Source organism: Coturnix japonica, chromosome 2, assembly GCF_054131305.1.
Source record: "Coturnix japonica strain WE chromosome 2, WE-NBRP24, whole genome shotgun sequence".
NCBI lineage: Eukaryota > Metazoa > Chordata > Aves > Galliformes > Phasianidae > Coturnix > Coturnix japonica.
In genome coordinates, this window is record NC_140664.1 from 133,182,378 (window position 1) to 133,205,340 (window position 22,963).

Genomic DNA, 22,963 nt, shown 5'->3' on the forward strand with positions numbered 1-22,963 from the left:
TTTAGAGTGGATATAAGAAGAAAGTATTTTTTACAATACAGGGAAACATCACTAATACAAGACAAATATGTTCTTTTGGACTCTTCTGCCAAGAAGATAGAATCTATTGCTTTTCCAGCACCCACCAATCTATCTGAACATAGATGAAGCATTTCAAGAACTGGATAATTACCTAAAGTGGTCAGCTATTGCATTTTTCTGTTTCCCAATGGAATGAAAAGTGTGTATTTGTTGCCAGTCAGAACAGTAATCAATAAGTAACGGAGAAGTAATTTGTCTGATGACATCTACTGGATGCCAGTTCCGCAGCACCTCTACTAATAAAAGTCATGTATCCATGCCAAGACACTTGAGATGACATTGAGCTTTGAAGTCATAGCACTGACTATGAAATATTCTGAAATGACGTCTTAATCAATGAGATTCCAGGTCAGATTTGCCTTTCATTTCCATTAGATATACTTCACAGCAACTGCACTAACTCCCAGAGTCAACATTGCTGAAGGCAAGAGCTTAGTTTGGTGTTTAAGTAACAGAGATTAACACCTTGCAAATTACTAGCAAGATTCAGGGTGAACAAGTATCTCTCCATTGAAGGCAAATAACTCACCCTGAAAGTCAACACAGCTAGAACAACATTCTTCAGAATGGACTGATCCTTAAAGCAGTTAATTCACTTTTTACAGAATCCAATTCTGTTTAAGCCATGTGTATCTTCCAAATGCAAAGTGATCTGGTCTAGAGGCAGATCAGCAGTACTGCTGCCTCTGAAAGCTCTCTCAAAATGCATAGACATACATTATGCCTATGCCCTCTATAAAGGATATATTTCCATAGCTCCAGTGAAGGCAAGATTGAGGCTACAAGCTCATAATGTAGACATATGAGTGTGCTAAACTGTATGTGACAGCACCCATTAACAGTCTGTTAGACAACAGGTGATGCAATTCAAAGTGAAGCAAGCAGATGGAGCACAACATCCTCCCAGCATATCCCCAGAATCTCTGGGGAGCTCTACTTCTATTCTATTTTGATTTGAAAAAAAATCAATTAGCTAATAAAAATTAAGAAAGAACAAGAGAACTGTTAAATGCAGCTTTAAAGACAGTGTTCTAACACGACCACCTTGGTACTGAAGTATCAGAATGTTTACTTTGGTAGCCCTGAAGCCAAGAGGACCTGGAAACATGCAGCAAAGCACGCCATTTGTTTATTTATTTTATACACATAGAAACATCATGTTCATTTCTGAACAAGTGTTCCCTTATTCCAAAATATAATTCCATAACTGTTTAGATATAGAGATATGTTTGGATATAAAGGGCAATAATAGAAAATGAGCCTTATAGTTGACATCTAATATATAATACAACTTGTGTTTTAGTTAACCAAGCACCTACAATAAAATGTCCCTTCTTTCAGTTTAGTGAAGCTTCACTTTCATCAGTGAGCAATAAACACCGCCCATTCCTGGAAATAAGACTTGGATTTCATGCATATATTTTCAGCTGTCAACTCAGTCAGTCCCATGAGAAATGGAAAAGAATTGTGAAGTTCTGATATCTGCTTAAGTCCTCTGCCCAAGCCTCCACATGATGTTGGAGTTGTTCCCATCTGCTTGTTTACTTAAACAAGGAGCTAACTTTCTTTTTCCTTATTACTAAACTGAATGAAAGGAAGGTATTTCAGTGGGAGTGCAAGACAGCAATATGAAAGTGAAAATCCCTGCAGATGTATATGTGTAATTTGCTGAACCATTTTTTGCTGTTTCTATTGGGAGAAAAAAATGACTTTAGAAACACTGAAGTTTTGTTTCCATGTTTCCCAAATAATCTCGAGTTCCTTACATGAGACATTTCATTTTTAACAGCTTTCAAAATGAAGCTTTTGAGGTTTCATTTTGAAGCCATACTTCCCACTCAGAAGTAGATCTAAATTTAAAGAGCAGAAGAAAACCAGAAGGCTTTTACAGCCCATTCAAATGAAACAAAACATTTCAACACAAGCATGATGATCATGAAAATATTTCTTCCTATTAAAAAAACCCAAAGAAATTGAACACCTCACTTTGTTTTAACCATAAAGTTGCAAGCAAGTAACCTATTTTGTCTCCCTAATTCCTTTCCTCTCAAAGATGAAGAGCTACATACTTTTGTTAGGCATGGTTGTATATATTTAAAACTTAGGGGCTGGAAATACTGTGTATTTCTGGCAGGTGCTGAATCCACTCAGCAATAAAATATCCTGGTATGCAAGGGTTTTTCCAAACAACTGTCTTGGTGCTAACCAGAACTAAGATGAAGAGGCAGGGAATTGATTTTCTGAGAACAGAGCAAAAAGGACTGAACCATCTGCAAATCATTTGGATGCAATGAGCATTACTGTTGTTTTTTATTGTCTCAGAAGAACTCTGATTTTGACATACTAGCAATGAAACATGATAGCTGTACAAACAAAATATCCACAAATATAAGAACATACCTACTTATGGCAAATGTCCATTGAGCCTTTTGTCTTCAGTATTACCTCAGCTGATATTTAGTCCATCGATTCATTACCCGCTCAGAAAGCATTTTTGGCAACTTCCCTTCTGTTGTCATCATATTATCCCTAAAACAGGGAAGTATCACTAAAAATTGAAGTGCTTCAATAAAGACACTTTATGACAAGTTTTCACAAACTATAGACATCTAAGTAACTTGTGTATCTAACTGCAACTAAAGAGAAAATATTTAGGAAAGTTTAGTAAGTTGGAGGAATTTCTCCCTTAACTCACTTTGAAAATGAATCCTGCAGTGACAGATCCAATTAGAGATTAAATGATAGATGTGGAAATGAAGACATTTTGTTCTTTAGTCTTGTAGTTTCAGATATTTGAAATGTGATTAACAACACAACACCAAAGCTATTCGTACTATGAGCTTTCTTCATCAAGACGTGCAATTACACAGACAAGCAAGAAGAGGTGGCGATTCTGCTCCAGAAATGCATTAACTGCAGTACTTCTGTGAGCACTGGAGCCTCACTTCCAAGTTTTGTGTGCATTTGACTTGCATAGAACCTGACACAGATTTACACTGAGTTGGAATATTAAAAAGGCCTGCTCTGTTTCCTTCATATCTTGAGTCTGGGATCTCTGATACCTAATATCATCACAGCTCAGATTGTAGACTTGATCTCACATGGAATAATTAAAGACTTCAGCTTGGTGGCCATTTCCACAGAATCTTTTCTAACTTTTTCATGCTTGCTATTTGTCATCTTCAACCAATTTAACTGAAACTGGGCAGTAGCTTACAAATCATTACACACAGACACAGTTGTATGCCTTGTTATGAATCAGGAAAGCAATTTAAATAATAACAATAGCAAATAAAGACCACAGGTATCCAAATAAGAATACTTTCAGAGCAAGGAAAACTGGAAGAAGAAAACAATCGCACTGATGTGAGACTTCTGTCACACCCCAATGAAACTGCAAAACAGGAAAGGCAGTACTGTTGGCTTAGCAGAGTTCTGTTAAATCCAAACTTGTTCTCTGTGACTAGAAGAAAGAACTATAAATAAAAACAGACTCCATTTCTTATTCTACTTAAGCAATTCTAATCGTAAATAAGAGATGCTTATTTTGTCAACTGCCTTGAAGAAACTTGGGGATTTTCTTGGTAGTCATAGAACCCATAAGGGCTGGAAAACACCAACTATCAACCCACCTCACCATACCCACTATGTCCCTTAGTGCCATATCTCTGGTGTTCTTGAACATCTCCTAAGATGGTAACTCCACCACTTCCTAAAGAAACAATAGCTAAGTATATGAATAAAGGACATGTCATGTGAAATTCTTTTTAACAGAGTTGGGATTAGAATCTCCAATATCCCTAACCATTTCAAGATGTTAGAAAAGCAGGTCCTGAAAACAGTCAAAAAAACCTAAACATAAAGTTGTTTTAAGCTTAGCAACTGAGCTTGAGACCTCCAGCAGTATAACAGATAAAAATGGTTTACATAGGTCAGTAAAGTCCCTGTGGCACAGTTCAATACAATTGGAAATGCATTACAATAAATGCATGACAATTGAAGGCCTAGCATAACAGAAAGGTGCTATAAGGGAAGCTTGCTCACCTGTATCAGAACAGTCAAGACTCACAGAGGAAAACTTCACCAGAGAAAGATCTTATCCTACTGACAGTCAGCCCTTAAATGGGGTCTAAGAGAGGTGCAGCCAGGCTCCACCTCTTCCATTGCACAGGTAAATTGCCTTCACCTGTGCTCCCAGGGCTGCTAGGATCCTTTCTCCCAGGTGCTCAATCAGTGGTTTAGGCCATGACTCAACAATTCCCATACAGTCCTGATCAAGAAAACAGGCCTTTCATAGCACTGCCCTGAATGGCAACCCTTATGCAGGAGTTTTTGATCTTGTTGTTGAAGAATACAGTGACAAAATTTCAAAAGAAGTAGGACATGAGAGAAATCAGCACTGCAGCCAACGTTACAAAAGGCATCGAGTTAATTTTAATAAACTGTGAATGAATTACTCTTTCAAATTTTTTGTCATCATTCCAGTAACAATTCAGCTGTCCCATAATGGTTATGATTTCTGGAGAAAGCACAAGTTCAGTGTGCGTTATCATGACCAATACAGAGCTCTCTGTGAGAGAGAGAAGTAACTCTCTAGTATGGAGAGGACTGCAAAAACATCAACTACTCTGTCTACAAGCATAGTCATAAGAACTCTTTTTTTCATTTATAAGGTCAGAAAATAGCATTCTAAGAGGGGCAAAGAGATGTCCTATTTTATAATGGAAAATGTAAGAAATAATACATCACTGAAAGAAAACTCTGATCCAGGAAAGTACCTGATTATCAGTGATATGGTCAAACCAAAAACTGGAGTTTAAATCAAGTTAACAGACAGACCCATCTGAACCTTCACCTGTTGCAGCCCATGCTGTGAAGCTGCCCTAATTACCAGGTGCTTCTTCATCGGTTAGTTAAGAACGATCTCTAGCCTGATCTGAAAATTCAACATGTATGTAAAAAGAATTCACAGATCATTTTGCTCCCAGGATCTGTAGTTACTCCCATTTACACCCACTGAAAGATTCCCACTGACTCACTGGCAGCAAAATAAAATGGGAATAAGAGCTCAGATTTAAAATGCCCATCATCCATGAAGCTATGATAGTGACTGTTGGGCTGGAAGTTTCCTTTAAAAACAGAGACAGTGGCTGGAGGGAAGCCAGAAACAAGTCCTGCCCCCCAACACCTCTGGACAGTGGTTTTACCACAGTGATTAACTGCTTGTTACTGTGACAACTGGAGCTGGCCATTAGTTCTCAATTAACTTCATTTCCTCAATGGCACAGCAAAGGAAAGGAAGAATGGGGAGGCTGGCAAAGGAATCAGTTAAAGAAGGAAAGCTCTTCTTAGGTAACACGAGAATAATTTATATTTTCCAATGGTAACTTCCAGAAAGAAGTACTTCCCTGTGAATCAGTACTTAATGATACCAGCATTTCCAAACTGCATGTTTGTTTTTCATAGAAAGCATTAAAAAAAACCCGAAAAAACTCCAGAAGAACTTTTAATCAATTCTCAGCAGAACCACAACTTTAAAGCACAGGCTTGTTTCATTTTGAAGAGTAAATAAATCTTAAGACATTGACATTTCCCTCAGTACAGAAATTCCCCTATCCATATAGTTCTGCTTTGAAACATTTCTGCCCCTTGTTCCTCTGCTCTTGCAAATGCAAATTAAAGTGTAGATTCAACTTTTGCTTTTGTTATTGCCTGGCGTGATAAAGTCTAACAGAAGAAACAAATAAAGGTAAACATATTTTATATCCAAAAAAGTTCACTTTACATTTCCTCTTACACACTTGCACCAAATCTGCCACATGCCTACACAGAGTCCTTCATGCGGCACCTCAAAGGGAGGTAAATTTGATGTGGGAACTTTCAAGTGTTGTTTTCAAAGTCAATCTCTGTTTCTTTTTGTGAAGGTACAGGCAAAAAATATAAATAAAAATCAGGGCACTCTGATTCTTCACAACAGTCCTCTGTACAAAGACTTTTTCAGTACATCTCTGCACTTAAGAATTCCCTGCCACCAAGACAGGTTCGTGTAGGGTCTCAGTTTTGGCTGGTGCTGAGCACTGTTATCTAGTTTAGTGATGCACATAATTTCAAGCACATCTGTAATCTCACTGCCAAAAGAAGGATCGTGCTGAAGTGTTTCTGAGGGCAGAATCAAGTACTGAACACCCAGCAAAACAAAGATGCCTTACTTTCTTCCTGAATAACTGCTTTGAGATTTATGAGTTAAGGGATATACTGTTTTTCTGGCAGCTATCCCGCCCCTGGCAATCTCCTCCTCTTGGAATTATAAGGAACTTGCACCTCAAAGGGACTCAAGCAGTTTAGATTATACCACAAAGATCTTGTATCCTTGTATCTTGTATCTTGTATCCTGAATTTCCCAACATTTACTGTGTTGTGAGAACAGACACAGAGCAAAAGGTGAGATGCTCTTGTGTAGCCACACCTTCCACCATACAGTCATGGCCTCCAGGTAAAGGAGTGATCATGAGCTCAATCTACAAAGAACCAGGTTTAGCAAATTTCTGCTTTTCAAGGATTGGAGTGAAAATGAGCAGTTCCAAGCAGCAGCTGTTAGATCTGTTCATACTGCTATTTCCAGTGTCATCAGGTCTGGAGGTGGCTGAGTTACTTAAAAACAAGAAGAAAACAGATATGAAATATCCTCTAAGCTCCATTTTAAAGAATGACTTCAAACACTTTGAACATAAATAGACTCCTTCTTAATTAATTCATTATATTAATTTCTTCAAATGAAAGATGCTCATGTAATGCATGGATTTTTTCTGGGGTTTTTAAAGCTATGATTTGTCTGCCAGTTTAGTTTTCCAGAAATATATGGATTCAAAATAGCTTTGAAACAATTAGATAGTGGCCCACAACCTGATCAGAGCAGCTGACTACACATAAACAGCAAGATGTGAATGATTTAGTTTATGAATTGTAAGCTGAATAACTGACCAATCTGTTGTCTGAGTGGAAATAGTCATCCAGTGGGGAAGACAGGTCCTGAGACTGACCCCAAAAGTTCAGATTTGGGGTACTAAGTCTACAAAAGGGACCTCTGGAAAGCTTTGATGTCTGCATCCCACCGGCCACACTATCAGCTTCCCTATGCTTCCCTTAGAGCTGCGCTCTTCTACTACCCTACACAGATGTCCTGGTTTCAGACAAAACAACATTAATAGAACACCAATATCTTGGCTGTAACTAAGTGATGGAAGCACACCCAGAACCAGGCCAGGCCACTCAGTGTGGAAGAGCTGCTGCCTTTTTAGTGTGGCAGAGGTGGGTGGAGTGGAGCCAGGATGGTTGGCCTGAATTAGGCCTACAATTATTCCATACCCTGTAATAACATGCAGAAGGCCATAAAGCTGTGGCGAGATGGGCTGGGAGCAGCTGCTCAGGGGTTGCTGGGCTGGGTTGGTAGGGAGTAAGACCTTGCATTGCTGTTGGCATGTCAGTCAGTGAGTAATTGCATTGTGTCTATACAGAGTGATATCACTGCATTTTTGTTTTGATTTTCCTGGGGAAACAAATCAGTCTCTGTTGTCAAGGTTTCTGGTCTTACTCTGAGGCACTTCTCATGAAGAAGAGGCAGGATATTACAGAAGATGGACTTCAGGTCTGTTCTCAGGTGGCAAGGTTACTCTATTTCTTAAACTACATAATTTTCCTTTTCTTTCTAAGATTATGGAACTTCAGGACATAGGAAATGACTTCTTAGGTTTTTAAAATGGCATGTAAATTTTAGCTAGAAATGCATCCAACAAAGCAATAAAGTGCTCTGTGTGAAATCTAAGTTTTTGGAGAGAGGGGTTTTATTTTCAGTTTTGTACTTTCTTTGCAAATACAAAATCTCATATAATAGTGGGAAATATTATTTGACAGTGAGCCAAAATGTACAGTATTGAGAGTCCACCTTCAGGTAAAATGTTTCTCACTTTTGGCATGCGATGATTTGGCAATGTAGTACCCCAGAAGAGCCTTGAGGCTCTGTGCATCCCCCTGTTTATTTTGGCTGCAGTTTTGGCCCAACCCAACCACTCTGAATTTCACGGCTTTGACCCTTCTTATTCCTCTCCCATCCCTCTGTTCTTGGAAAAGAAAAGGGAAGAACAGTGTATAGTGGTGAGACAAGGGAAATCCAGGCCAAGGACCATTATCAACATCAGTTTCAGCAACTGCCAGAATCAACTGGTGCACAGCGATGTGCCGGCCTACATTACACACACTATAAAGACAGTCACACATCATTCTTCACACAGGCACTGCAGCAGGGATAGCTCCCCACTGGGACTCTTAAATTTATGTTTCGGCCACTGGCCAGTATCAGACTGTAATATAATTGGGCATTTGAGCTTCCACACACATGTAAGCCCATGGGGAAAGAGCTACAAATATTACCTGGTGCCCCTTTCCCTTGCGGATCCTGGGCTGCTGAAATTCTACTCCTTCCATTTTATTCGGATAGTTTTATGCTATTTTTATGATGTCACAACACTTTATTACAAAAATATTCCTAAAGAAAGCTGATTCTAATAGCTCCCTCTCTGGTAGGAACATTATATTTTACCAGTTTTATGGCTCTTTAAATAAACATTGCATTGTACTTCTCCACTCCCCGTATCTCCTAACTGTTAATTACACTGAACTTCTCATGACCTCATGCTCAGGAAGAGTGAAAACAGTTTATTTAACTAAGGATGACTTGCTCATCTCAGCAGTGCTAACAAATTTGAAGTCATACTACAACCCTTCCTGCTGCTTTCATGTGTTTCATGTCTGGATTCAGAACTGTAACACAAGTTTCTTAGCTAACACAGTTCTGCCAGAGCATGATTTCCTTGGACAAAGTCTGAGGAACATATACAAAGGCTCTAGAGAAGCTGATTCCTTTCCATCAAGTTGCTTGGGATTGGAGGTAATACATCAAATAAATGAGATAATTTCTGAAGACGGTGGCTCAGTGTTTGGTTCTTGATAACACAAATGTCCCTTATCACTCTGACCACGTGTGTCAGCAAATGCTGTGCAAGAGTGGGGATCGAAGAAGGAGACCACGGTGCACATAAACCACTTAAATATTGAGGATATCTGCCTTCTTGATGCTGATGCTAACCACACTGCCAGCGGTCAGGAGGAGGGGGTAATGGCAACACACATTCTTAATGAAGTTATAAAAAGTGGGTGCAGTGCTCTCTTTTCTTGTCAGTGCAAACATCTTGGACTCAATGATCTCTAAGGTCTTTTCCAACCTGAGCGATTCTATGATGCTATGATCTTTACTGCAATTACTCTTCAAGTCTTGTAGAGAGTGGCTTGTCACCTCCATACTCCAACTCCTTGAGGACTCAAATGAAGCCCATCAGGTGCCAGGGATGCGTCCAAGGCTCCTCAGGTGGCCTCAGACTTGATGTTCTTTTATGATGAACAGGAATTTGTTCCCTCAGTGACTGCCAGTGAAAAGTGGTCACCTCAGAGTGAGGGATGAGTCCAAGTGACTGTGCTGTGAGCCCTGACAATACCCTGAGAGACTCTTAAGCCCCAGGAGAGTGCCTGGTGTCACTTATCACTGTAACTAGGACAAAAGAGGGCTCCAAAATCACTGGGGCCTATAATTAAAGACATGCACAGTTCTATGAGGGGCCCTTTCTCTCCACACTAACAGCCGCAATAGCAGGTCTGACGCCAGATCAAACAGTAGTGATCTCTCTCCATGGCCACAACCCATCATCCCCACTTTCTCTATTTCCTCCTAAAATTGCTAAGAAAAGGTTTCCCCAAGGTTGTTAAGTTCATTTCCCATTAAACTGCACAGCTTACGTAGATGTACTTGTGAGAAGGCCAACACCTACAGGGTAGCTCTTCAGTATAAATTTCTTGTTACTACTGATGCTTACGTATGTACCAAAGTGATATTTCACTTTCAGTATCCCAAAGGACTACATGAAACTTACTCATACCCTAATGCCAAACCCAATCTCTATATTACACATTGGTGAAAAAATTTCACTTCAGTTTACTACTGAAGAAGAAAAAGAGTAAACACATGTACAACTAGAGGTGGTTTAATCAGAGAAAAAAGAAAGCCCTGTGCATTAATGTAGAGCTTGAAAGGAGCATGGGAACAATGGGGAAGGTCCAGCAAATCAGGACGAGGAAAAGGGGGTAATATTTGAAACATGGGTGGGTGCTGTGTGGGCGGATGGCCCATGGCGATGCCCCCCAGCAACGGGCTGTGTGACATCACCAGGCAATGGACTGTGACTGCTTAGCCCTCACTGCTCATACTGGGGTGCTGGCTGAGCTTGGCTCAGTCTGGCTCGTTCCTGGACCGTGCTGAGCAGCTGTGCGAGGCTTCGAGGTCGAGCAAGTTCTTGGCTGTGCTGTGCTGGGTCGTGCCTGGGGCTGCTTGCAGCATCTCAGTGCCTGACCCCGCAGCATCGCGTCTGATTCCCTGGTCCTGTCTAGTGCAGGCAGCCGGGGCCCTACCGAGTGCACCTGCAGCAGCAGAGGTGAGTAGTGTGCGGGCAACTTGGTTCCCCAGGGCAGCCATGACGGCCCAGTCACAGGCTTTGGAGGGCTTCCTGCAGAGGATCTGCTGAGGACTTTTGAACCCCAGGACATCAAGTTGATTGTGATCTCTCTTTCTCCTGCAGAGTTTAACACCTCTGCTGCAGCTCCTTTGGAGGAGAACAACTTGACATCTTTGGTTCTCCCAGCCTGCAGCAAGAAGATCATGGCTGCAGAAGAGGCATGGACATGTGCCGTTTGCCGCGATGTGCGACGGGACATTGCACATGCCATTCCGTGCAACCATATGTTCTGCCTCGGTTGCATTCATCGGTGGGCAACTCTGAGCGACAGTTGCCCACTGTGCCGGATGGCCATGAAGACCATCCGGGTCTCTGTGCGGGGAGACAACGAGTACGTGGAGTGCATCGTCTCCCCGCCCGCAGTGCCAGTGCCCGTCAGCTTTGGCACCACCACCGACCCCAGCGGCACTGCGGCATCTGCTCCACCATCTGCACCACCGTCCCCTGAGCCCATGGCTGCGGAGCCAGAGAGAGTGGGCGGCCTCCTGCCAGAGGTCTGGGCAGCACTTTTCCGGGAGAGACGAACCATCCTCGACCCGGTGCTGCCCTGGCTGGAGCAGGAATTACGCCGCAACCAGGAGCTGGGCTGGTGGAAGATCAACTGGCTCAAGAGCATGATCCTGGCATTCCTGTGCCAGGTGGGGCCAGACAGGGACACACTGGTGCGGTGCACAGAACACGCCATTGGGCCCAGCACCGCACCGCTCATTGATGGCCTCGTCGCAACCATCGCGAGCCGGTGCAGCCAGGAGGCGTGGAGGCTGCTGGGCCTGGAAGACCCCAGTGCTGCTGAGGAGCAGGAGAATGGCCCCGCGGCCCTGTACGAGACCATCGCCCCCAGCGCTGCTCCCTCCTGCTGCTCTGCTTGTGCTGACACCGAGGAGCTCCACGGCACTTCTTCCAACAGTGCCCCTGAAGGGGGCTCTGCTGCAGAGCCGGATCCTGAGGCAGCCGGTCCCTCTGAGCAGGGCCCCAGCCACGGCCCCTCCACTCGCAGCCGGGGCAGGAAACGCTCGGCTGGGAGGCCCCGGCGTCCCACCAAGAGGAGGGCCAGCAGCACCCAACGCGCTCCTCCACCCTGCAAGAGGCGGCACTCCCGGCGCCGCTAGCAGGGTTACCTTTATTTCCAATAAATGATAAAAATTGAGATGCATATGTTGTTCTCTGTGTCCTTTTCTCATGATGGTTCATCGTTTGCTTGTTGTGCCACACGAGAACCAGTGGTTCTCAGCACTCGATGTGGGTGAGGCACCATTAAACCAGTCTCCTGGCCGTATGCAGGGTGTGAGCTGCAGAGCCACCGTGAGAGGTTTGATCTGTGCAGTGGGTGAAGGCTGACGAAGTACCGGCAGGCAAAGCTATTTTCAATAAGAGCCTATCTATTCTCTCAGGCAGAACGCTTGTTAGTTCCCAGTTCATGAAGCTTGCTCAATTGCACCTTGTTCACACTGCCACAGTCTGATCTCTAGGTCTGTATCTGTGATGAGGACAACAGGCCCACAGACTCACCAGCCCTAACAGGACGGGAAATGAGGAAAGGGAATGAAAGGGAATTAGGGGGGAAACAACTGTGGTGACCATCTGAGAAGGAAAACAATCTCAGTTTACAAATTACAACATAGAAAATGCAGGTTAGTAGGGATTGAAAGTAATCTGCCAAATAGATGAGTTTCTGAAGACCAAAGTTCTTGCTCTGTTCAGCCAGGGAGCAAAGATAACTACTCTCATGACTTCCAGTCAGATTTATCCTTGCCACAATCTGGAACACAGGAACGGAACAGTGAAGACTTCTGGGAGCTGGTGTACATTTCAACCCTCCTGAAATCGGTAAATGGAGCTGCCGACGACCCACGGAACTACAGCATTAGCTTTTAAACTCCCAGAGCAATACATGATGTTATCATGTGGAATACATATAACAAAAACCATAAAGTCACTACACGCTTGTAGGGATAAACTGTGCAGTACTATCCACTAACCACACTGCCAGAATTCAGGAGGAGGGAATAGTGCTCACTCTCCTTCTGAATAATCTTAAAAATGGATGCAGTGCTCTCTTTTCTTGTCAGTGCGGACATCTTGAACTCTATGATCCTTAAAGTCTTTTCCAAACTGAGCAATTCTATGATTCTATAATCTTGACTGCCACTACTCTTAAAGTCTGGTGGAGTGTATTTTTCTACTCTGGTAAAGGCTTGTCACCTCCATACTCAAATTCACTGAGGATTCAAATGAATACCGTCAGGTGCCAGGGATGCGTCCAAGGCTCCTCAGGTGGCCTCAACACTTGATCTTCTCTTATGATGAGCAGGAATTTATTCAGTCATTGATTGTCAGTGGAAAGTGGTCAATTCAGAGTGAGGGACGAGCCCAAGCGACTGTGCTGTGAGCCCCGACAATACCCCGAGAGACTATTAAGCCCCGCGAGAGTGCCTGGTGTCACTTCTCTTGATTTGATAGGTGTCTCAGCCAGTGCTGGATCTAGCACAGGAGAAGGCTCCAGAAGCCCAGCCAGTGAGGCCTAAAATTGAGGACATGAAGAAGTGTAAGAGGGGCCCTTTCTCTCCACACCTGACACCATCACTGGCAGGTCTCAAAACAGATCCAAGAGCAGTGATCTCTCTCCATGTTCCCCACCCGTCATCTCCACTTTCTCTCTTTCCTCCTAAAGTTGGTAAGACAAGATTTCCCCAAGTCTGTTAACTAACTCAAGGCTTCCATTGATTTCCCATAACACTGCACAGCTTTCCTAGATGTACTTGTGGGAAGGCCAAAGACTACATGGCTTCCGTTCCATATAAATTTCTCATTAAAGTTGATGTTTATGTGTGTACTGTGAGTGCTATTTCACCTTCAGCAATCACAAAGGACTTCGGGAATCATACTCATACCCGAATTCTAAACCCAATCTATATATTACCCATAGGTGAAAAAATTTCACTTCAGTTTACTTTTCAAGAAGAAAAAGAGTAAACACATGTACAACTAGAGGTGGTTTAATCAGAGAAAAAAGAAAGTCCTGTGCATTAATGTAGAGCTTAAAAGGAGCATGGGAACAATGGGGAAGGTCCAGCAAATCAGGACGAGGAAAAGGGGGTAATATTTGAAACATGGGTGGGTGCTGTGTGGGCGGATGGCCCATGGTGATGCCCCGCAGCAACGGGTTGTGTGACATCACCAGGCAACGGACTGTGACTGCTTAGCCCTCACTGCTCATACTGGGGTGCTGGCTGAGCTTGGCTCAGTCTGGCTCGTTCCTGGACCGTGCTGAGCAGCTGTGCGAGGCTTCGAGGTCGAGCAAGTTCTTGGCTGTGCTGTGCTGGGTCGTGCCTGGGGCTGCTTGCAGCATCTCAGTGCCTGACCCCGCAGCATCGCGTCTGATTCCCTGGTCCTGTCTAGTGCAGGCAGCCGGGGCCCTACCGAGTGCACCTGCAGCAGCAGAGGTGAGTAGTGTGCGGGCAACTTGGTTCCCCAGGGCAGCCATGACGGCCCAGTCACAGGCTTGGGAGGGCTTCCTGCAGAGGATCTGCTGAGGACTTTTGCACCCCGGGACATCAAGTTGATTGTGATCTCTCTTTCTCCTGCAGAGTGTAACACCTCTCCTGCAGCTCCATTGGAGGAGAACAACTTGACATCCTTGGTTCTCCCAACCTGCTGCAGCAAGAAGATCATGGCTGCAGAAGAGGCATGGACATGTGCCGTTTGCCGCGATGTGCGACGGGACATTGCACATGCCATTCCGTGCAACCATATGTTCTGCCTCGGTTGCATTCATCGGTGGGCAACTCTGAGCGACAGTTGCCCACTGTGCCGGATGGCCATGAAGACCATCCGGGTCTCTGTGCGGGGAGACAACGAGTATGTGGAGTGCATTGTCTCCCCGCCCGCAGTGCCAGTGCCCGTCAGCTTCGGCACCACCACCGACCCCAGTGGCACTGCGGCATCTGCTCCAGCACCTGCACCACCGTCCCCTGAGCCCATGGCTGCAGAGCCAGAGAGAGTGGGCGGCCTCCTGCCAGAGGTCTGGGCAGCACTTTTCCGGGAGAGACGAACCATCCTCGACCCGGTGCTGCCCTGGCTGGAGCAGGAATTACGCCGCAACCAGGAGCTGGGCTGGTGGAAGATCAACTGGCTCAAGAGCATGATCCTGGCATTCCTGTGCCAGGTGGGGCCAGACAGGGACACACTGGTGCGGTGCACAGAACACGCCATTGGGCCCAGCACCGCACCGCTCATTGACGGCCTCATCGCAATCATCGCGAGCCGGTGCAGCCAGGAGGCCTGGAGTCTGCTGGGCCTGGAAGACCCCAGTGCTCTTCAGGAGGAGGAGGATGGCCCTGCAGCCCTCTACGAGACCATCGCCCCCAATGCCGCTCCCTCCTGCTGCTCTGCGTGTGCTGACACCGAGGAGCTCCATGGTGCTTCTTCCAACAGTGCCCCTGAAGGGGGCTCTGCTGCAGAGCCGGATCCCGAGGCAGATGGTCCCTCTGAGCAGGGCCCCAGCCACGGCCCCTCCACTCGCAGCCGGGGCAGGAAGCGCTCCGCTGGGAGGCCCCGGCGTCCCACCAAGAGGAGGGCCAGCAGCACCCAATGCGCTCCTCCACCCTGCAAGAGGCGGTCCTCCCGGCGCCGCTAGCAGGGTAACCCTTGTTTCCAATAAAGGATAAAAATTGAGATGCATATGTTGTTCTTAGTGTCCTTTTCCCATGATGGTTCATCGTTTGCTTGCTGTGCCACACGAGAGCCAGTGCTCTCAGTGCTCTCAGCACCCGGTGTGACTGAGGCACCATTAAACCAGTCTCCTGGGCCATGTGCAGGGTGTGAGCTGCAGAGCCACCATGAGTGGGATGATCCGTGCAGTGGGTGAAGGCAGACGAAGTACCGGCAGGCAGAGCTGTTTTCAATAAGAGCCTATCTATGCTCTCAGGCAGAACGCTTGTTAGTTCCCAGTTCATGTGGCTTGCTCAATTGCAGCATGTTCACTCTGCCACAGTCTGATCTCTAGGTCTGTATCTGTGATGAGGACAGCAGGCCCACAGACTCGCCAGCCCTAGCAGGGTGGGAAATGGGGAAAGGGATAGAAAGGGAATTAGGGGGAAACAACAGTGGTGACCATCTGAGGAGGAAAACAATCTTAGTTTACAAATTACAACATAGAAAATGCAGTTTAGTAGGGATTGAAAGTAATCCGCTGAATAGATGAGTTTCTGAAGACCAAAGTTCTTGCTCTCTTCAGCCAGTGAGCAAAGAGAGCTTCTCTCATGACTTCCAGTCAGATTTATCTTTCCCACAAATCGGAATACAGAAACGGAACAGTGAAGACTTCTGGGAGCTGGTGTACGTTTCAACCGTCCTGAAATGGGTAAACGGAACTGCTGACAACCCACGGAACTGCAGCTTTAGCTTTTAAACTCCCGGAGCAATACATGATGTTATCATGTGGAATACATATAACAAAAACCATAAAGTCACTACACAGTTGCAGGGATAAACTGTGCAATACTATCCACTAACCACACTGCCAGAATTCAGGAGGAGGGAGTAGTGCTCACTGTCCTTCTGAATAATCTTAAAAATGGATGCAGTGCTCTCTTTTCTTGTCAGTGCAGACATCTTGGACTCAGTGATCATTAAGGTCTTTTTAGCCCGAGTGATTCTGTGATTCTATGATGCTGACTGCCGTTACTCTTCAATTCTGGTAGAGAGTATTTTCTACTCTGGTAAAGGCTTTTCACCTCCATACTCCAATTCATCGAGGATGCGAATGAATCCCGTCAGGCCCCAGGGATGTGTCCCAGGCTCCTCAGCTGGACTCAGACTTGATCTTCTTTTATGTTGAGTGGGAATTTGTTCCCCTCATTGATTGTCAGTGAAAAGTGGTCACCTCAGAGAGAGGGATGAGCCCAAGCAACTGTGCTGTGAGCCCCGACAATACCCCGAGAGACTATTAAGCCCCGGGAGAGTGCCTGGTGTCACTACTCTTGATTTGATAGGTGTCTCAGCCAGTGCTGGACCTAGCACAGGAGAAGGCTCCAGAAGCCCAGCCAGTGAGGCCTAAAATTGAGGACATGCAGAAGTGTAAGAGGGGCCCTTTCTCTCCACACCTGACACCGTCACTGGCAGGTCTCAAAACAGATCCAAGAGCAGTGATCACCCTCCAAGCCCCCCACCTGTCATCCCCACTTTCTCTATTTCCTCCTAAAGTTGGTAAGACAAGGTTTCCCAAGTCTGTTAACTAACTCAAGGCTTCCTTTGATTTCCCATAACACTGCACAGCTTTCCTAGATGTACTTGTGGGAAGGCCAAAGACTACATGGCTTCCGTTCCATATAAATTTCTCATTAAAGTTGATGTTTATGTGTGTACTGTGAGTATTATTTCACCTTCAGCCATCCCAAAGGACTTCGGGAATCATACTCAAACCCGAATGCCAAACCCAATCTCTATATTACGCATAGGTGAAAAAATTTCACTTCAGTTTTCTACTGAAGAAGAAAAAGAATAAACACATGTACAACTAGAGGTGGTTTAATCAGAGAAAAATAAAGTCCTGTGCATTAATGAAGAGCTTAAAAGGAGCAAGGGAACAATGGGGAAGGTCCAGCAAATCAGGACGAGGAAAAGGGGGTAATATTTGAAAAATGGGTGGGTGCTGTGTGGGCGGATGGCCCATGGTGATGCCCCCCAGCAACGGGCTGTGTGACATCACCAGGCAACGGACTGTGACTGCTTAGCCCTCACTGCTCATACTGGGGTGCTGGCTGACCTTGGCTCAGTCTGGCTCGTTCCTGGACCGTGCTGAGCAGCTGTGCGAGGCTTCGAGGTCGAGCAAGTTCTTGGCTGTGCTGTGCTGGGTCGTGCCTGGGGCTGCTTGCAGCATCTCAGTGCCTGACCCCGCAGCATCGCATCTGTTTCCCTGGCCCTGTCTAGTGCAGGCAGCCGGGGCCCTACCGAGTGCACCTGCAGCAGCAGAGGTGAGTAGTGTGCAGGCAACCTCGTTCCCCAGGGCAGCCATGACGGCCCAGTCACAGGCTTTGGAGGGTTTCCTGCAGAAGAACTGCTGACAACTTTCCCACTCCGGGACATCAAGTTGATTGTGATCTCTCTTTCTCCTGCAGAGTGTAACACCTCTGCTGCAGCTCCTTTGGGGGAGAGCGACTTGACATCCTCAGTTCTCCCAACCTGCTGCAGCAAGAAGATCATGGCTGCAGAAGAGGCATGGACATGTGCCGTTTGCCGTGATGTGCGACGGGACATTGCACATGCCATTCCGTGCAACCATATGTTCTGCCTCGGTTGCATTCATCGGTGGGCAACTCTGAGCGACAGTTGCCCACTGTGCCGGATGGCCATGAAGACCATCCGGGTCTCTGTGCGGGGAGACAACGAGTACGTGGAGTGCATCGTCTCCCCACCCGCAGTGCCAGTGCCCGTCAGCTTCGGCACCACCACCGACCCCAGCGGCACTGCGGCATCTGCTCCACCATCTGCACCTGAGCCCGTGGCTGCGGAGCCAGAGAGAGTGGGCGGCCTCCTGCCAGAGGTCTGGGCAGCACTTTTCCGGGAGAGACGAACCATCCTCGACCCGGTGCTGCCCTGGCTGGAGCAGGAATTACGCCGCAACCAGGAGCTGGGCTGGTGGAAGATCAACTGGCTCAAGAGCATGATCCTGGCGTTCCTGTGCCAGGTGGGGCCAGACAGGGACACACTGGTGCAGTGCACAGAACACGCCATTGGGCCCAGCACCAGACCGCTCATTGACGGCCTCGTCGCAACCATTGCGAGCCGGTGCAGCCAGGAGGCGTGGAGGCTGCTGGGCCTGGAAGACCCCAGTGCTGCTGAGGAGCAGGAGGATGGCCCTGCAGCCCTCTATGAGACCATCGCCCCCAGCGCCGCTCCCTCCTGCTGCTCCGCGTGTTCTGACACCGAGGAGCTACCCGGCACTTCTTCCAACAGTGCCCCTGTAGGGGGATCAGCAGAGCCGGATCCTGAGGCAGCTGGTCCCTCTGAGCAGGGCCCCAGCCACGGCCCCTCCACTCACAGCCGGGGCAGGAAGTGCTCTGCTGGGAGGCCCCGGCGTCCCACCAAGAGGAGGGCCAGCAGCACCCAACGCGCTCCTCCACCCTGCAAGAGGCGGCACTCCCGGCGCCGCTAGCAGGGTTACCCTTGTTTCCAATAAAGGATAAAAACTGAGATGCATATGTTGTTCTTAGTGTCCTTTTTCCATGATGGTTCATCGTTTGTTTGCTGTGCCACACGAGAGCCAGTGCTCTCAGTGCTCTCAGCACCCGGTGAGGGTGAGGCACCATTAAACCAGTCTCCTGGGCCGTGTGCAGGGTGTGAGCTGCAGAGCCACCGTGAGTGGGATGATCCGTGCAGTGGGTGAAGGCTGACGAAGTACCGGCAGGTAGAGCTGTTTTCAATAAGAGCCTATCTATGCTCTCAGGCAGAACGCTTGTTAGTTCCCAGTTCATATGTCTTGCTCAATTGCAGCATGTTCACACTGCCACAGTCTGATCTCTAGGTCTGTATCTGTGATGAGGACAGCGGGCCCACAGACTCGCCAGCCCTTACAGGAATGGAAAATGTGGAAAGGGATAGAAAGGGAATTATGGGGGAAACAACAGTGGTGACCATCTGAGGAGGAAAACAATCTTAGTTTACAAATTACAACATAGAAAATGCAGGTTAGTAGAGATTGAAAGTAATCTGCCAAATAGATGAGTTTCTGAAGACCAAAGTTCTTGCTCTCTTCAGCCAGTGAGCAAAGAGAGCTACTCTCATGACTTCCAGTCAGATTTATCTTTCCCACAAATTGGAAGACAGAAACGGAACAGTGAAGACTTCTGGGAGCTGGTGTACATTTCAACCCTCCTGAAATGGGTAAACGGAACTGCCAACAACCCGTGGAACTGCAGCATTAGCTTTTAAACTCCCAGAGCAATACATGATGTTATCATGTGGAATACATATAACAAAAACCATAAAGTCACTACACAGTTGCAGGGATAAACTGTGCAATACTATCCACTAACCACACTGCCAGAATTCAGGAGGAGGGAGTAGTGCTCACTGTCCATCTGAATAATCTTAAAAATGGATGCAGTGCTCTCTTTTCTTGTCAGTGCAGACATCTTGGACTCAGTGATCATTAAGGTCTTTTTAGCCCGAGTGATTCTGTGATTCTATGATGCTGACTGCCGTTACTCTTCAATTCTGGTAGAGAGTATTTTCTACTCTGGTAAAGGCTTTTCACCTCCATACTCCAATTCCTTGAGGATGCGAATGAATCCCGTCAGGCCCCAGGGATGTGTCCCAGGCTCCTCAGCTGGACTCAGACTTGATCTTCTTTTATGTTGAGTGGGAATTTGTTCCCCTCATTGATTGTCAGTGAAAAGTGGTCACCTCAGAGTGAGGGATGAGCCCAAGCGACTGTGCTGTGAGCCCCGACAATACCCCGAGAGACTATTAAGCCCCGGGAGAGTGCCTGGTGTCACTTTGCTTGATTTGATAGGTGTCTCAGCCAGTGCTGGACCTAGCACAGGAGAAGGCTCCAGAAGCCCAACCAGTGAGGCCTAAAATTGAGGACATGCAGAAGTGTAAGAGGGGCCCTTTCTCTCCACACCTGACACCGTCACTGGCAGGTATCAAAACAGATCCAAGAGCAGTGATCACCCTCCAAGCCCCCCACCTGTCATCCCCACTTTCTCTATTTCCTCCTAAAGTTGGTAAGACAAGGTTTCCCAAGTCTGTTAACTAACTCAAGGCTTCCTTTGATTTCCCATAACACTGCACAGCTTTCCTAGATGTACTTGTGGGAAGGCCAAAGACTACATGGCTTCCGTTCCATATAAATTTCTCATTAAAGTTGATGTTTATGTGTGTACTGTGAGTATTATTTCACCTTCAGCCATCCCAAAGGACTTCGGGAATCATACTCATACCCGAATGCCAAACCCAATCTCTATATTACCCATAGGTGAAAATATTTCACTTCAGTTTTCTACTGAAGAAGAAAAAGAATAAACACATGTACAGCTAGAGGTGGTTTAATCAGAGAAAAATAAAGTCCTGTGCATTAATGAAGAGCTTAAAAGGAGCAAGGGAACAATGGGGAAGGTCCAGCAAATCAGGACGAGGAAAAGGGGGTAATATTTGAAAAATGGGTGGGTGCTGTGTGGGCGGATGGCCCATGGTGATGCCCCCCAGCAACGGGCTGTGTGACATCACCAGGCAACGGACTGTGACTGCTTAGCCCTCACTGCTCATACTGGGGTGCTGGCTGACCTTGGCTCAGTCTGGCTCGTTCCTGGACCGTGCTGAGCAGCTGTGCGAGGCTTCGAGGTCGAGCAAGTTCTTGGCTGTGCTGTGCTGGGTCGTGCCTGGGGCTGCTTGCAGCATCTCAGTGCCTGACCCCGCAGCATCGCATCTGTTTCCCTGGCCCTGTCTAGTGCAGGCAGCCGGGGCCCTACCGAGTGCACCTGCAGCAGCAGAGGTGAGTAGTGTGCAGGCAACCTCGTTCCCCAGGGCAGCCATGACGGCCCAGTCACAGGCTTGGGAGGGTTTCCTGCAGAAGAACAGCTGACAACTTTCCCACTCCGGGACATCAAGTTGATTGTGATCTCTCTTTCTCCTGCAGAGTGTAACACCTCTGCTGCAGCTCCTTTGGGGGAGAGCGACTTGACATCCTCAGTTCTCCCAACCTGCTGCAGCAAGAAGATCATGGCTGCAGAAGAGGCATGGACATGTGCCGTTTGCCGCGATGTGCGACGGGACATTGCACATGCCATTCCGTGCAACCATATGTTCTGCCTCGGTTGCATTCATCGGTGGGCAACTCTGAGCGACAGTTGCCCACTGTGCCGGATGGCCATGAAGACCATCCGGGTCTTTGTGCGGGGAGACAACGAGTACGTGGAGTGCATCGTCTCCCCGCCCGCAGTGCCAGTGCCCGTCAGCTTCGGCACCACCACCGACCCCAGCGGCACTGCGGCATCTGCTCCACCATCTGCACCTGAGCCCGTGGCTGCGGAGCCAGAGAGAGTGGGCGGCCTCCTGCCAGAGGTCTGGGCAGCACTTTTCCGGGAGAGACGAACCATCCTCGACCCGGTGCTGCCCTGGCTGGAGCAGGAATTACGCCGCAACCAGGATCTGGGCTGGTGGAAGATCAACTGGCTCAAGAGCATGATCCTGGCATTCCTGTGCCAGGTGGGGCCAGACAGGGACACACTGGTGCAGTGCACAGAACACGCCATTGGGCCCAGCACCAGACCGCTCATTGACGGCCTCGTCGCAACCATTGCGAGCCGGTGCAGCCAGGAGGCGTGGAGGCTGCTGGGCCTGGAAGACCCCAGTGCTGCTGAGGAGCAGGAGGATGGCCCTGCAGCCCTCTATGAGACCATCGCCCCCAGCGCCGCTCCCTCCTGCTGCTCCGCGTGTTCTGACACCGAGGAGCTAACCGGCACTTCTTCCAACAGTGCCCCTGGAGGGGGATCAGCAGAGCCGGATCCTGAGGCAGCTGGTCCCTCTGAGCAGGGCCCCAGCCACGGCCCCTCCACTCGCAGCCGGGGCAGAAAGTGCTCTGCTGGGAGGCCCCGGCGTCCCACCAAGAGGAGGGCCAGCAGCACCCAACACGCTCCTCCACCCTGCAAGAGGCGGCACTCCCGGCGCCGCTAGCAGGGTTACCCTTGTTTCCAATAAAGGATAAAAACTGAGATGCATATGTTGTTCTTAGTGTCCTTTTCCCATGATGGTTCATCGTTTGTTTGCTGTGCCACACGAGAGCCAGTGCTCTCAGTGCTCTCAGCACCCGGTGAGGGTGAGGCACCATTAAACCAGTCTCCTGGGCCGTGTGCAGGGTGTGAGCTGCAGAGCCACCGTGAGTGGGATGATCCGTGCAGTGGGTGAAGGCTGACGAAGTACCGGCAGGTAGAGCTGTTTTCAATAAGAGCCTATCTATGCTCTCAGGCAGAACGCTTGTTAGTTCCCAGTTCATATGTCTTGCTCAATTGCAGCATGTTCACACTGCCACAGTCTGATCTCTAGGTCTGTATCTGTGATGAGGACAGCAGGCCCACAGACTCGCCAGCCCTTACAGGATGGGAAATGGGGAAAGGGATTGAAAGGGAATTAGGGGGGAAACAACAGTGGTGACCATCTGAGGAGGAAAACAATCTTAGTTTACAGATTACAACATAGAAAATGCAGTTTAGTAGGGATTGAAAGTAATCCGCTGAATAGATGAGTTTCTGAAGACCAAAGTT

General features: G+C 47.4%; 4 protein-coding genes across 4 annotated transcripts; all 4 read left to right on the plus strand.

The window, feature by feature from the left end:
* The first annotated feature begins 10,770 nt into the window (after nucleotides 1-10,770).
* On the plus strand, nucleotides 10,771-11,809 carry LOC107308742 (uncharacterized). The gene has a single exon (XM_015852819.3). It carries the CDS (start codon nucleotides 10,844-10,846, stop codon nucleotides 11,807-11,809), a length of 966 nt encoding a protein of 321 aa, XP_015708305.2. The 5' UTR covers nucleotides 10,771-10,843.
* Nucleotides 11,810-14,370: 2,561 nt separating this feature from the next.
* Nucleotides 14,371-15,336, plus strand: LOC146762165 (uncharacterized). Its single transcript, XM_085540892.1, has one exon. The coding sequence runs from the start codon at nucleotides 14,371-14,373 to the stop codon at nucleotides 15,334-15,336; it is 966 nt and encodes a 321-aa protein (XP_085397018.1).
* Nucleotides 15,337-17,901: 2,565 nt separating this feature from the next.
* On the plus strand, nucleotides 17,902-18,855 carry LOC146762166 (uncharacterized). The gene has a single exon (XM_085540893.1). It carries the CDS (start codon nucleotides 17,902-17,904, stop codon nucleotides 18,853-18,855), a length of 954 nt encoding a protein of 317 aa, XP_085397019.1.
* Nucleotides 18,856-21,289: 2,434 nt separating this feature from the next.
* On the plus strand, nucleotides 21,290-22,427 carry LOC146762167 (uncharacterized). The gene has a single exon (XM_085540894.1). It carries the CDS (start codon nucleotides 21,423-21,425, stop codon nucleotides 22,374-22,376), a length of 954 nt encoding a protein of 317 aa, XP_085397020.1. The 5' UTR covers nucleotides 21,290-21,422; the 3' UTR covers nucleotides 22,377-22,427.
* Nucleotides 22,428-22,963: the final 536 nt, after the last annotated feature.